General features: G+C 35.6%; 3 protein-coding genes across 5 annotated transcripts; 1 reads left to right on the forward strand and 2 right to left on the reverse strand.

The window, feature by feature from the left end:
* Positions 1-168: 168 nt before the first annotated feature.
* LOC127788248 (uncharacterized) lies at positions 169-2500 on the reverse strand. Its single transcript, XM_052316358.1, has 4 exons — positions 1983-2500; positions 1652-1719; positions 1116-1183; positions 169-938 (listed from the first exon to the last, which is right to left on the reverse strand). Exons 1-4 carry the CDS (start codon positions 2244-2246, stop codon positions 367-369), a joined length of 972 nt encoding a protein of 323 aa, XP_052172318.1. The 5' UTR covers positions 2247-2500; the 3' UTR covers positions 169-366.
* Positions 2501-8366: 5866 nt separating this feature from the next.
* On the forward strand, positions 8367-10494 carry LOC127789253 (uncharacterized). 3 transcript variants are annotated; one of them, XM_052318107.1, is made up of 2 exons: positions 8367-8524; positions 8640-10494. In XM_052318107.1, the coding sequence occupies exon 2, from the start codon at positions 8824-8826 to the stop codon at positions 10126-10128; it is 1305 nt and encodes a 434-aa protein (XP_052174067.1). In that variant the 5' UTR covers positions 8367-8524; positions 8640-8823; the 3' UTR covers positions 10129-10494. The 3 variants fall into 3 exon arrangements, with proteins under 3 accessions (XP_052174067.1, XP_052174069.1, XP_052174070.1); XM_052318109.1 differs by having other exon boundaries at positions 8644-10494; XM_052318110.1 differs by having other exon boundaries at positions 8696-10494.
* Positions 10495-12257: 1763 nt separating this feature from the next.
* Positions 12258-14865, reverse strand: LOC127788261 (homeobox-leucine zipper protein HAT14-like). The gene is made up of 4 exons (XM_052316376.1): positions 14383-14865; positions 13538-13842; positions 13353-13432; positions 12258-12846 (listed from the first exon to the last, which is right to left on the reverse strand). Exons 1-4 carry the CDS (start codon positions 14831-14833, stop codon positions 12543-12545), a joined length of 1140 nt encoding a protein of 379 aa, XP_052172336.1. The 5' UTR covers positions 14834-14865; the 3' UTR covers positions 12258-12542.
* Positions 14866-15303: the final 438 nt, after the last annotated feature.

Genomic DNA, 15303 nt, shown 5'->3' on the forward strand with positions numbered 1-15303 from the left:
TATGTATATGACTAATCATTTATGGTTTTTGTCACAAGTAGAGAAAGATATACGTATCATAACCCTAATTAATGGCATAAAATGTCAGCTACTCGTGACAACTAATCAAGAGAGATTAAGAACATTATTATTATTATTAATTAACCCATAATTAAAAAAAATCCTCTAATCAAAACATAAAACATAATTTTCTCACCAAATACTTTGTTCCATTCAAGCATCTATATATATATATCTAAGTAAATAAGAAACAAGTCTTCAAATTAACACATGTTCTTGATCAGTACCCAAAACCCAGATAATATATAGAACTTGAAACTAAGCTTACAGTTTGTTCGATTCAAGCACATGAAATAACACTACCACTCATTTGTCATCATCACAGACTGCTGCTGCTACAACTGCATTGTTTGTTTGGCCAAGCAAGCTGCTTATGGATCGAGCTTTCACCATGCCAAGCTTCACCCTCTTCTTCCTCATCGTCGCCGGCTTCTCTTCCTCCTCCTCCTCCTCATCCTCATCCTCATCATCATCATTGCCATCGCGACGATCATCTTCCAGTGCTGGTACACTAGCCGGAGCTGCAGCTACGGCTGCAGTACTGCTCGGGACGCTTCCCATGCTTCGAAGCCTTCCCTTTCCCAAATGGTGCTCGCAGAGAGAGTAGCCCACAAGAGTCGGCTGGCAGCACCTCCACCCTCGCCCGTTAACGCGGCTGCATCGCGATCCCTCCATGATCTCGTTTCCTCTAACCCTCGCCTTCTTCTTCCCACCACCGGCGCCATTATTGCCGCTTTTCTTGCTTCTCTTGGACTTCACTTCGGGCTTGACCTCCTTCTTCTCTTCCTCCATTGTTATCGCCGTCTCATCGCCTTGCCTGCTTCTTTCAAAGCTCCCTCTTCTCTTCTTGGGCGGAACAAGTATCTCTACTCTTTCCTCTACAAATGGTGCAAGTGCACAAGAAACATCATCATCCTCGTCAATTGCACCTTTATCTTAACCAAGTTAATTAAGATCGATCGGTGGCACACCGATAAGAGTTATATGGATAATACAAGTAAGTGAGGCTTAATGTAAAACTCGTTGAATTAATTAATAAACGAGGGATTATTTACCTTGGTGAGAAGATGCAGTAGGTAGCAGATGGCCAGCACCTACTTGTGCACATAGGATGCTTCCTTTCCTAAAGATTAAGACCCAGAATCTCTTACAACCACATTTCACAGTCAAGAAGAGATAAAAAAAAAAAAAAAGTAAAACATATATATAGAATAGAGAGAGTGCATAGGTACACACACACACACACACACGATGTATTGTAGCCGGGGACCCGCATAAAATGCTAACGTACACGGTCGGGGTACTTTAGTTACCCAATATAGAGGCTAAGAAATTAACAACAAAGAGAAGATAGAGAACAGATTGGATGGAATGGGAAGCGATGGGGGGCTGAGGCCAAAACTGATAGAAAAATCACTCCAAAACAGTGTTTCCACTTGACATTTGTATGGTTCTTTCACCCCCCCTTTTCAGAGTGGGTTAAATCAAGTTATCGCCTAATGGCTCTCTCTCTCTTTCTCTCTCTCTCTTCACCTTTTTTACTAGAGGAAATTCATCAAAGAAGAGACCAGCAACCAGGAACTTTTCTCACCTGCTATGCTTGCTCCTCTCTTCTTCGTCTTCCAATCTCTCTTCTTCACCCTCTTCGCCTTCCAAAGCCTGCAGAAACGCAGCCAATCGTCGAATTTAGATTTGGATAACTCAACCCGAAATATGATAGAGATGGGATTTATACCCAACAGCCATGAACAAACACAAAAGATCTCGGGTGCAAATCCAGCGAAGGCAATAGAAGCAAAGAAGGCCGCTTTTGGCCTCACTCAGAAGATAGTGCAGTTTCATATTCAACAACAATGAAAAAAAAATATGCATAAATATATATATCTATATCTATATGGTGACGTTGCACCAACCAAACACACCTTTTGCCGATTCACCTCGGAAACCCATCTGGTGCTTCCCCTTCTGATCGCCGGCGGCTGATTGGGCGGCTGATTTGGAGGATCGGACGGCGGAGGACTAGTCCTGCTGCTGCCCTCTTGCGCTAAGGGACGGCCAGGTGGGGGCGGCTGCGCTCCGCCGTGGACGGGGTGTTGCACCGCCGGGAAACGGTGGAGGAGTTGGGGATCTGAGAGATGGGGTGGGGAGGAGAACGAAGAGAGAGGGAAGCGTTTCCTGATCCTCATCTCTCTGTGGACAGAAACAGAAAAGTGAGATTTGATGAGTAAGAAGAAGAAGAAGAAGACGACTCCTCCTCCTCCTCCTCCTCCAAGCCAGAGATGGAAGAAATGATCTTTTCGAACGGATTTTTAGAGAGAGAAACCTCCCTCTCTCTCCTTCTCTCTCTCACAGTCTCTCAGACACTGCACCCCCCAAGAAAAATTTGTGCTTTAATAACACAAAACTCACCCCTCTCTCTCTCTCTCTCTCCACCTGCCCCGCACACAACACGCACGAACAGATATTGTTTCCCTTTTAACAATTTTAAGGAGAAATATATACATATAATTGTTGGCCCAATAAATTAATAAAAAAATTAAATTAACTCAAAAATACGTATATACACGGTATAATCAAAATAACAAAAAATTTAAATTATCACATGATAAAAATATCAAAATATAAAAATTAAGTCAATTTAAAAATATAAGTATAAGAACGTAATTAAAATAATAAAAAATTCAAATTAACATACGATAAAAATATTAAAATATAAGAATTAAATTGATTCAAAAATATAGGTACAGAAATATAATCGAAACAATAAAAAATTAAGACAGTCACACGAAAAAAAATGTTATGTATGTCAAAAAGGTGATCTATGTTATGTACGTGTATACAAAAAAATAAAAATAAAAGTTAAAAATAAAAAATGTGTTGAATACCTTAATTTATGAACAAATTATTTATTATACTTTAATTTTTGTTACAATTCATTTCCTCTCTTGATTTTTTGTTAAATTTCATTAACAAAAATTAATATAATATACATTAATATAAATCTTAAAATCACTTCATTACGAAACAAACTTTAATAAAAATAATTAATTAAATTATAATAAAAATTAAAGTTTGATCCACGATTCACTTAGAAAATTCGGTGGTTATTGGCTCAATTCAATCCCGAATCGGTCTAAGACTAAAAATCAACTATGATAATATATATAATACGTTATTGATATTTAAATTTTTATTTAGATGATATATATAAATAAATGAATATTTTTAAAAAATATATATATATTTAAAAATGAGAAAAAAAATATGTGAGATTAGTCTAGTTCGATCTCAACCCTAATCGATTTAGTTTTGGAATTAAAATTTTAAGATTCTCGATTTTAATTTAAATTAAATGAATGGTTGTAAATATATTAATTTATTTGTCAAGAGGTATAAAGTTAGGTAAGTTAAGTAATGGAAACATGGAAGTAGAAGATATTAGTTATGGGAAGTATTTTGGTTGGCGCGTGCGTGGGGCACATGTGGGTTGACCGGCTACCGGAATCGGACAAGGACGAAGAGAAAAGAGGAGGAGGATGTGGCGGTGACAGACTGGAGAAAACACAAAAATAATGTGAGCGGTTGGGTGGTTTTATCGTTTATACTCTTTTAGAAAAAGGGCAGCCTCAGCCTTCCCCCCCCCTCCCTCTGTCAGCCACCACCAAGATGGCGCATATATATATATATATATGTGACCATAGCTAGTAATGTTTTTTTTATTAATTTAAAGTTATTTTATTAAAATTAGTTTTTTGATTTATGATTTATATGTATGGTCTCTTGATATAGCATAAATAGTTCATCGCACATGTTTAAGAGTTTAGATTCTCGTAAAGTCATAAGTTCAAATTTATTTTCATACAGATCAAAATAATCCGTGTCTATGTCAAGGGGTTAGATCTCCGGACTTTGACCCATAACTCAATTATTCGTGCACCCTTCAATTGAGAAAAGATGAATTGTAAATTTTAAAATAGAGTGAGACGTGTCAATTGACTATATTATTAGGGGATTCCTCAAGTTTCTCATAATAAAAAAATATAAAAGTGCTTTTTTAGCTACGACGAATCTAAATAATAACTCGAATAATATAATTTAGTTAGTTTAGATTGAATTTTTTTAACTTAATTCAATTCTAATTCTATTTTTTGGACCAGTTGACAATGGAAGACTACTAGATTTACAAGCATAATTCGACAAAAGTTAAATATATAAACCGTTATATCTATAAGCTATCATGTTATACTAGTATTTAATGTATACTAGAAATGTTTTGTTACTAGGGTTATAGCCTAGTGGTAGATCAGGTCTCGACTCCGAATCTCATAACCTTAAAAATATGCTAATAATAAAAAGAAAAGGCGGGTAGGCCTAAAAATTTCAAATTTATATAAAATTATTGTTTATAAATTGATTTGGTATGATTATTTTTTTTTCAAATTATTAATTTGTAGTATAATGCTACTAAAAATATTTTCTAAGTCTTTTATAATATTATGTGATGAAATTATTATTTTTGTTTTTATATCTATGTTCCAATTATTATGTATTTACTCATTTTGATAAAAACAAATCTTGATTTGATGTTGGCTTAATTATGATCTAGCCAATAATCCTTAATCCTTTTCGATTTTCAATTTGACAACCGTCCAAGTTTCGAAATATGGATCATTAGAATTGTTCGATAATTACATTACAATATCGGCGTTTCTAAACATTCACGTCGATCATTAGTTAAAATTAATTACATGTGTTCTAAATCTCCATGAAATAGAAAAGATAAGATTATTTTGCATGATTATGGCATAGAGTTCACATGACCATCATGCAATCGGGACATTTTGCATTCACATTATTCAACTAGTGGAAGGATATATCAATTCAAGTCAATAGGAAAGTCTTATCAGCAAAATCACACCAAAAGTCAATGTTTAGTCAACTCGTCAATTTAATTTTAACCAAATAACTAATAAAGACAAACACTCACGTAAACTACGACTCTAGATAAAGTATATCTTCAAAAAATTAAAGATAAAACAAGGGAGAGAAATCAACTCATAATAAAAAGTAATATATTTTCAACTCCTTTATTACAATCCAATCGGGAGAAGATCTCGAAAACTTATTAAATGAACTTTTAATTCAAGACAATTATGATTTATTAAACCTTCTAAATAATTACAATTTTAACATAATTACGAACTCATATAATAAAGACGATTTATTAATCCCTCGCAACATAGGGAGAGCGATCACCCTCGTCACACAATTATCCCAAAAAATATAAAATGACCTTAAAATGTGGGTTAAAAGTACAACATTCAACACAATTTTAAGATGAGCGATCCTAAGATGAATTAATTGGGAAGGAGGAGGACGGTGACCGGCTACCGGAATTTGGGAGAGGACAACAGTACGGACGGTGGCAGAATCATGAGTAGTGGGTGGCAGGTGGCTGCCTCCACCTCATATTTTTCAAATTAAATTAGACTCTTTGCATGTGCATGTCAAAGTATGCCACACTGTCACACAATTACATGCATTTAGATTGTAAATACATAATAGTACATAAAGATAATGATTTTTTTTTATAATTTTGAAATTTATCAAAAATCAAATAATTGATATCATATATTTACTATCTAAATAATAATAATAATAATTAAAAATATGGTATAGTATTAGTTTAGTGAAATGATGCAATTTGAGATTTTGGACTAATAGAATTTATTGAATCAGAATTATCATTAGTTCAATCTCGATTTTCGATCTCAACATCTTTGAATCTTCAATTCTTTTTGTTACCGATGGCCTATAAGCTATGATGCACAGAAACATTTTGAGAATGTTATTTTGATGTTTTCAAAACGTTTCCTATATCAAAAAGTTAACAAGTATTAAAAAAAAAGTTTTTAGGCCATTTCTACAATCTCGAAAATATTTTGGGGCATTTGGAAATACATTTTTATCCACGAAAATATTAGAGATGAAAAAAATTCCATCTCTAACTCAAAATTTTTAATCTTAAATTGAACCAATGTTGAAGATTGTACTCTTCATGAAGATGTTAATAAGATCACAGAGAAGGATAATAATAAAGTGGATGAATTTTTATAAATTGTATTATGTTTTGATTATTTTTGTTATAAATTTATTTTTTATTTTTAATTAGTAAGTCATGGTTCATGGATGATAGAACTTATGTTTATATTTATTTGAATATATTTTGAAATTTATATTTATTTTTATATTAAATAATTATTTTTTTTTATAATTTTTTATATCAAAAATTATATTTACAAAAAGACTCCCATCTTTTTTTTTTTTATTTACACGTTTTCATTTCCTACTTTTTTAAAAAAATACAATTTTCCTCTTTCCGTTTTATATCGTATCTATTTTTTGTTTCCATTTTCATACAACATATGTAAGTATGAAAACGAGTAAATTGTCTGAGACACCTCCAGATTTTTCTTCCAATGCCAAGGTCAATTATGATATGGGATCGATAATGTGTACGTAGTAGTTAAAGAAAGAAAATGTGTTTTTGCTTGAATGTTTGGCTTTAGAGTCTCTCTTATGTATTTTCTTTTCAAGTTAGTCAAATTGATCTTTTAATTACTTTACTCCTAACTTACATAAATACTTCTTACCAATTAATACACATAATACCTTAATCGTTAACATGGCGAACCCTTTAACCTTGCCTCTATCAATTAGCATTTTCATAAAAAAAAAAATCTACATATAATCCACGAATTGCACGATAAAAAATTGATGAATTAGTAAAACCTCAATGGAGTCTAATCTTGATTTTCAACATCAACACCTTTAAATCTTCAATCCTTTCTATTGGAAATAGCTTACAAGTATGAAAGCAAGTAAATTGCCTATGGCAATTATGATATGGTTAATGCAATGTAGGTAGTAGTTATGTTTTAGAGTCTCTCTGATCTAATTAATTTTTAAGTTAGTTATGTCGATTTTCTAATCGCTTTTCTTTTAACTTACAGAAATACTTTTTACCAATTAATACAAATCATACCTTAATTATTAACGTGGCGAAGCCCTTAACCTTGCCTTGATCAATAAACTTTGAATTTATCTTATTTATTGGTTTTAGTACAAAATAATACAAAACAAAAAAAAAAATGAAAAGAAAATAAGTGACATAACAGCCACGTTTTGGGCTGGGCCAAGCTAGTTCTGTAAGTCTGGATTTTGGGCCAAGTCCGCACATAAATTGAGCCCATTCAAATTATCCTTAGCTTTGTTTTATTAATGTTCTTATTACCTTCTCCAATAATTCAAATTAATTAATTAAAATTTTCATACTTAATTTTGAAATTTTATTTTAAGGTATTTTAGCTTTAGAAAAGCATAAAATACAATATGTATAATCACACTTGTTTTCTTTAAAAAAAACTCTATTATTCATTAAATTAATTATTAAATTCTCTTAAAATAAAAAATAATAATTATAAATGGACAAAAAGAAATGTTAAGAGTTGGAAAGAATGTAGCTGCAATACTCCAATCTTTGGAATCTAGTAATGCTAGGTTCGTTTACAAGAGAGATAAATTCGTCTAAAAAGAAACATTATTACTGTGCAGTATTAAGTGTTTTTATTTTTTGTCTTCCCTTTCATCTCTCTTTGCAATCTTATTTTCTTTTTGTTATTTCTCTTTTTCTAACTCGTCATAGGGTTTTGCATCCCATTACTAATGAGGTCAACCCTATGAGCGATAGGGTTGCCATCGACTAATGAGAAAAAAGGTTTTGAAATAAAGAAATAATTTGTTTACTCATTCAATAAGAATTGCATGTTATTTTTGATAATTTAAAACTATTTATCATTTTTTTATTGAATCTCAAGAGTCTTCATGTGTAATTTATCTTATATTATACAACAACTTTATCTTGGTGCAAAAAATTGATTTTTTTTCCATAAATTGATTGGTTAGATCGATACTATCGGTGTCGGAAAAACGGTTGAACCGATTTTTCTCAACTTTAATTTAGTTTCGATCGTTACAAAATTCAATTCTATATGTCAGTTATATAACTGAATTATCCAAAAATGATCGGACCAATTGATTGCTCACCCTTAAAATGAAATAAAAAAGACCTAAAATTGTTATAAGAAGTAGCTTAGGAGAACTAGGAGGTAGATATGGGGGTGGCTTCATGCATTATTTTTTCTCTGGGGGATTTAGTGCAATTTTAGGAAGATGCTTAGGTGGCACAATCGCGGAGCCAACCGCAAGAAATAAGAAGCAAAGATGACTATTCATTGCATAGTCCCGAATCTCCCTCTCTCTCTCTTCCCATCTCTCTCTGTCTCTCTCTAGAGAGAGAACAGATCGCTGCCCGACCCGGGGGAGATTGAGCCGCCATCCATGGCGAATTCACTAAAACGCAGCTCTACTGAAACGGAGCTCTCAAAACCGCATCTTCAAGAAGGTTCTCTCTCTCTCCCTCTCTCTCGATTTTGAGCTCGCGAAACCCTAGTGGTTGATTGTCGAGAGTCGCTATCGCGATGACTATAATTGTTGTTGTTTTCTGGTGTGTTTTAAAGCTAGGGCTTTGATTTGGCTGAGCTGATAAATTAGGGCTTTTGCTTGGGATGATCAGGATTTTCTTGTTTCTTGAGGTGTAATTAGTTGGGGGCTTTGATTCGGTTTGTGCCAGAAGTTGGGGTCTTGAGTTGGTTTAAGAGAGAATTTAGGGTTTCTGATTCGGGGTTTTGGTGGAGCTTCAAAATGGGGGATGAGACGCCAAATACGATGAATTTGGATTTGAATTTGGATCCATTTCCGTCTACTGATGACGAGCTGGGATCAGAAACATTGGGCGAAGGGGGTCCCCGGGCTGTGAACTTGGAGGAGTGGATTGAGGGGCAGCGTGTTCGCTATAGAGAAGCGGTCAGGCGGGGCACTAGGTATCGATGGCGATCGGTAAGACCGGGTCCAATTCCACCCGAACCCAGGAGCATTGCCCTGGACTTGATGGTAAATTCTAGCACTGCTGCTGATGGCGGTTTACAAACTGGGGAGGGCAGTGTCCCGTCCCAGCAAAGAAACAATGAAGAAACAAAAACTTGCGAGAATAATGCGGTCCTTGTGGCCAATGAGGAATTAAAAGAGGGAGACGCGGAGAAGCTTGATGGAGACGGAGGAAGCTTTTTCGATTGTAATATATGCTTGGACATGGCTAGGGATCCTATTGTGACTTGCTGCGGCCATCTGTTTTGTTGGTCATGCATTTATCGGTGGCTACAGGTTCATTCAGATGCCAAGGAATGTCCTGTGTGCAAGGGAGAGGTGACAATTAAGAATGTGACTCCCATTTATGGGCGTGGGAACAGTACCCCTGAGCCAGAGGAGGATTCAAGTGTCAAGATCCCTGCTAGGCCCCAAGCGCGCAGGATTGAGAGCTGGAGACAAACTATTCAGAGAAATGCATTTGCTATTCCAATGGAGGAAATGATAAGGCGCCTGGGCAGTAGGTTTGATCTGAGCAGGGATTTGGTGCAAGTGCAGCCACAGAATGGTGACGGTGCAGATGGTTCACCTGAAAGGGCTAACTCACTGCTCAACCAGCTTCTGACTTCTAGGGGAATGCGGAGAGAACATAATGCAGGGGCGTTACCAGATGACCCAGTTGAGGTTGAATTAACGCAAGGTGGCCCTACTAACTTGGACATGGCTGAAAACCGCAGGGTTTCCTCTCTTCTTCGTCGAAGGTCACATGCACACAGAGCTGCTACAATCTCAAATCTAACATCCGCATTGAGCTCTAGAGACAGGCTACTCGACACCTTTTTCCGCCACCACCACCATGTAGAAAGAGAACAAGAGCAGCCTCCACCTGTTGATGACAGAGATTCCATGTCAAGCATTGCAGCTGTTATCCACTCTGAGAGTCAGACCTTTGACACTGCAGTTGAAATAGACTCTACGGTGGCCCTCTCTACTTCATCATCCAGAAGGCGGAACGATGCTTCAAGGGTTTCAGATGTCGACAGCGGGGATTCCAGGGCACATAGGAGGAGGAGATTCCACTGATAAGCTCTCTTCCCTGAGTTCTTACTTTGAGAATCTTGAGAACTTAATATTGCAGCCACCTTTATAAGTGCAATATGCATTACTATAGCCTTTTCTTTCCTTTAGAAGGTGCTTAAGGTTTTGTTTCAATAATCAACTTCCAGAGCTGTTGCAGTTAGCAACGTCTTCACACTTCCTAAGTGGGCCTTCCAGATCCTGTGGAAAATCAAATCTTGTTGTGAAGGAAGGTGGCCTAGTTTAATTGTTGCCCCTGTATATAAATTCTGGATGCTGTCTTTATAGTAACTTTCAGTTCCCTAAATGGTCTACTGAGTCTGTTAACTGTCAACATGCAAGTGAATGATGATTGTTGATTATTTATTTTAAGGGTTCGAATCGTAAAAGCAATCTTTTTATAACCCCCAAAAAAGATAAAATTGGGTACGAAAATGATCTTTAGGACCCTCATAGAGCAGGGTCTTCAAGCACGGTATTGTTTGAAGTTGCTGGGTGTGGCCTTTGACCTGCATTGCACTGATATAATTGCTCTGATCCCCTTTGGTTGTATGGAAACTTTTGAAATGGTTTAATTGGTAGGGGACTCTGGTATACAGCCAAAAGTGTAAGTCGAATGAGGAAAATTCCCATTTTTGGTCCTTTCCAACGACCACAATGATGGTTGAAGTAATAGCAAAACAAGAAATTCCCTTATTCGACCGATACTTCGACCCACATCTTTTGAACTAAGTATTATTATTCTTATTGGTAGTTAATATTTTTCCTTTCGGTTTTTTGGACTACGTATCATTATTCTTATTGGTAGTTAATATTCTTCCTTTCGGTTCGCATCTTTTGGACTACGAATTATTATTCTTAAGAAAATGTTATTGGTACACCTTTGTGTACACCTTGAGCTACATAAAGGTGTATCAATGACAAAAAAAACTCTCCATGAGGCGCATGTGAGGCGCAGGGTATTTTAGTCATAATATCTCTTATGTACCTCAAGATATATAAAATGATTATACATCTAGCATGATTCTTATTCTTATTGGTAGTAAACATTCTTCCTTGCTTACAATTCATTATAATCTAATACAAGTTGTCCTATCTTGTTATGATTTTTTTCCCTTTTTTATTTTAATGGGACTTGGTTTGATCAAATTCTTTCGATCATTTTGAATTAATTTTTATTTTTTATTTAAATTTGTAAATTTTACTACGACTCAAAACATTAACCAGAGTTAATAATCAAACCCACAAATTTTAACATAATTTTTTTCTCACCATTTTTGTAGTAGAATTTAAGGATGATAATGGACACTCAACCAACCAAATTTGCTATAATAATAATAAAAAAAAAAAGTCAATTATCCATCCAATTGAATATGGATTCAATGCTTAAGTACTCTCGTGGGTCTCAATATAAATTTTGCTCCTCTCGTCACTGTAATCTTTCAATTCCATGAAAAGTTGTATGACTAATTTGGTGGGAGATTTTTCATGTCTTTCAAGATTTACCTTATAATATAAGATAAAAAAGTCAAAATAAATAATTTTTATCCTTATAAAAAGAAAACGAATTCTTGAATCTCTTTCATGCTTATATCATGTCGATATAACTGCAAAACAAAAAATTAAACTACAAAATCTGGTCCAATTTTTGTAATAATTGATGTTGACAATAAATTATTTTATTACTAAAATTGGTACTTTCTAAAACAAGAAACAACATAAAATATGATGTCTATATACATTTTATAATTTTTCATTTGTACGGCAAAAGGCAATGGCTTGAATAAATGTTTATAGCAAAAGACATCTTTCTTTTCTAAACTTTAGAAAAATGCATTTAACGAATTGATTAAATAATTATTTTTAAAATATTTATTTTAAAAAACTAATTTTAGAAAACAATAAAAAAAAATCTCTCGTTAGAAATAATATGGTAGAAGTCTCAACCACTCTATATTTCATGAACTTTAAAATTAGTTATAATATCCCTTCGGTACTAATTGCATGCGTTAAGTAAATTGGCCTCCCTGAGTTTGAAAGTTTGTCAAATTGCTCTTGAAAGTTTGAGGATTGATTTAACAAAAATTAGATGTTCATGAGTTTACAGTTAATTTACTTAATATCATTAACAAGAGAACTACAACAGATTGATAGTAAAAAAACTGAGAAGCCATATATATATATAAGTCACAGATCGATCTTCTGGCCAAAATCTCTTCTACAACTCAAGAACTCTTCCAATAATTAATTATAATTCATCATCTCTGCCCCACCCCACAAAATGGCCAGCCAGATCATGCCTACTAACAAGAAGCTCCAAACAATCAAAAAAATGATCAACCCAGTTACTATATATATATATACACAGATCAGAGAAGCTGTATCTTAAAGGGTATATAATTATGATTGTTGATTCTTAATTATGAACTAGCTGCCTGCTGTTGGTGTTGGGCATGGGGGAATAATGATCTAGATTTAGTGAGGGTCAGCAGTGTACTGTTAGTGCCGCCGGTGGCGGTGGTGGTGGCGGTGGTGGTGACGACGCGCTCACAGGAAGGGCACATGGTGAGAGTGGTGGCTGGAAGCTGCATGTAGAAAGGCTGGGAAGTCTTGAGAGCTCTTAATTCTTGAACCTCTTTCTGCAATCTCCTGTTCTCTTCTGTCAATGTCTCGTAGCATCTCTTTAAATACTCACAGTCTACCTCTGTCTGCTTCAATTTTGTCCTGTCATTATTCATCCATTCATTCATTCATTCTTGAAAAGTCTGTGTCAAGTCACTCGCTCGATCACAAATCCTCAAATTCAAATTTGATTGAGATAACAAGATATTAATATAAAGATATTATCAAACTGTGGATGTGAAAATTGAGATGAAATCAAGTTAAATTCATCGTATCGTAATGGGTGATTGTGCACCATCTAATCCTAACAAAATGGTTTCAAAGCTATCATGATTAATCTACAGTTTTGTTTACAATTCCAATATTAGGGGTGTTCAGAAATTAAAAAACTAAATTTTCTAAGCCGAATTGACCCAAGTCTCAATTTTTTTCATCTAGGCGAATGGTGGTTGTTTAGATTGCTGGGAAAACCGGCCATGGTGGTTAGTTTCGGTTGATTTCATATATAGTTTCGTTATTCAACATATAAAACCGATTGTCCCTATAATTGAAGCTTTGAAAACCCCTTGTAACCACTAATTCTTGGTAGTTGTAAGAGTTTGAATTACCTTGCTCTTCGATTCTGAAACCAGACTTCCACTTGGCGAGGACGAAGATTCAATTGCTTTGCAAGAGCAAGCTTCTGTTTCTGCAATATATATACAAAGGCATTCACGTCAAGAGATGAAGAATGAAGATTTGAGCCTAAAAAGGGCCATAATTAGGGTTGTTTAATGATTTGATTTTGACTTACAGGGTTGAGGGTACTGTGTTCCTTGAAGCTTTCTTCAAGAAAAGCCGATTGCTCTTTGGAGAGTCTGAGCTTCTTCCTCGTCAGGCCGTTCTCTTCTTCGTCGCTGCCTCTCGAAGAGGCGCCTCTCTGATCTGCGTCAGCTTCGTTTAGATACGTCTCCGCGTCCCGTTTGCCTCTCCCATGGCCGCTTCTGTATATCAAGTCCATCTGGAACGACGAGACTGTGCTGTTTGGGGACGACAGCGCCGCCCCGTCCTCCGCCAGACGGTTCCCGTCCAGCCCTCTTCCCGGTTCATGAGATAACACTGCAACAAGTTTAAGAGCCAGATCATAAGTACCCACCCAGAAATTATTACATTTAATGGATTAATTAATTCTTTTATTGTGGGAATTGTTAATGTAGATATTGAAGATGAACTTCTTGTTTTCTCTTGATTTCAAGAGCCATTAGATCGTCACTCAAATCGAAGGCACAGCCATTAGGGCCTTCCGAAACCTCAAAATATATGAGAAAATACACAAAATATAGAAGGAAGTAACGAGAACCCTTTCATACACAGATAGCATTACAAAGCACAGAAAAGAAGATTAGAAGGAAGCGGGTAGGCATCATCAACGAGAATTAATTAGTTCATTAGAAGAATTCTTATAGGTAGAGATATTTGAATTGGATTAACAGTGACCGTTGGACAAAAAGTAGAAGCTTTGACGGGGAAACCCAGAAAACCAGAATCATGGGTAACATGGAAGTCGGGAAAGGGTTCAAGCAATTGAAAGGAACGGAACTAAATAGAGAGGGAGAGAGGCGCAAATTATAAGTTATTGGGATGTTATTATTCACTCACCGTTCTCAGTGAGCCATGGGAAGCTGAGCGAGAGCTGGGGCGGTGGTTGCCGGCGGGGAACCGGAGCGAGAGGGAGGAGATCAAGCTGGACCGGTTGATCGGAGGTCGGCGAGCCTCGCCCGCGGGTCTCTTTTGGTTGAGTTCTGATGATCTCTTCTCTCTTGGCTCCGCCATTGACGAGAGGGCCTAAGGCCATGCAGAAGCCTGGATCTTTGTTCAATGCTGTGGTCTTCTTCTGGGTCGACTGGTCAAGAAATGTGAAGGCTTTGGGGGTTTCTCCCAGGCTCAAAGCTAACTCCATGTTAGAGCGTACAACAGATTCAGGTTCAGAGAGAGAGAGAGAGAGAGAGAGAAGAGAGATTGGAATTGGGTGTTTGATTGAGAGATAAGGACCGGAGAAAGGTGTTAAATACGGAGTGATGAATGAATAGTATAAAAACATGGAAACCATCAAACAAGTCTCCTAATTTCTTTGCTTTTAAGCCTTGTGGGTGTAAAGATTGACCGACAAATCCAGGTTGACGAATGCACGTGAATCTAAATAAATAGAAATGGTTCATACACGAGAGAGAGAGAGAGAGAGAGAGAGAGGCCTTGTTGATGGGTATATAAACTATAGAATACTAATTACAATATTAATAGTGAGATATTGAAGAATCTTTAACTTTTAAGAGATCAATGAGTCATATATGTTGATCTTTTCTCAGGTACAAAGCCAACACAGACAGACAAATCCATTTATATATATATATATAGTTCCTTTTATATATATATATATATGATATGATTTTACAAAATAATAATTATTATTTTAATGAGTCTCTTTAGACACTCATTATGCTGATAAAGGGGCATTTGTAAGGTTTTGGTAGACCAAAAATAGATTGATTTAGATGAGTTGTGTTAGCTTAAATTCAATCT

This window comes from Diospyros lotus, chromosome 13, assembly GCF_014633365.1.
Source record: "Diospyros lotus cultivar Yz01 chromosome 13, ASM1463336v1, whole genome shotgun sequence".
In the NCBI taxonomy this organism is placed as follows: Eukaryota; Viridiplantae; Streptophyta; class Magnoliopsida; order Ericales; family Ebenaceae; genus Diospyros; species Diospyros lotus.

Bases quoted from the DNA above. Each gene is read 5' to 3' on its own strand.
- LOC127788248 (XM_052316358.1), bottom strand. From the start codon at position 2,246: ATGAGGATCAGGAAACGCTTCCCTCTCTCTTCGTTCTCCTCCCCACCC. The intron at 1,184-1,651 runs GTGAGAAAAGTT...CTTAATCTTTAG, and splicing joins GAGAGGAGCAAGCATAGCAG to GAAAGGAAGCATCCTATGTG. The intron at 939-1,115 runs GTAAATAATCCC...CACCATTTGTAG, and splicing joins TACTGCATCTTCTCACCAAG to AGGAAAGAGTAGAGATACTT.
- LOC127789253 (XM_052318107.1), top strand. From the start codon at position 8,824: ATGGGGGATGAGACGCCAAATACGATGAATTTGGATTTGAATTTGGAT.
- LOC127788261 (XM_052316376.1), bottom strand. From the start codon at position 14,833: ATGGTTTCCATGTTTTTATACTATTCATTCATCACTCCGTATTTAACA. The intron at 13,433-13,537 runs GTAAGTCAAAAT...TATATATTGCAG, and splicing joins AACACAGTACCCTCAACCCT to AAACAGAAGCTTGCTCTTGC. The intron at 12,847-13,352 runs GTAATTCAAACT...GAATAATGACAG, and splicing joins TTTCAGAATCGAAGAGCAAG to GACAAAATTGAAGCAGACAG.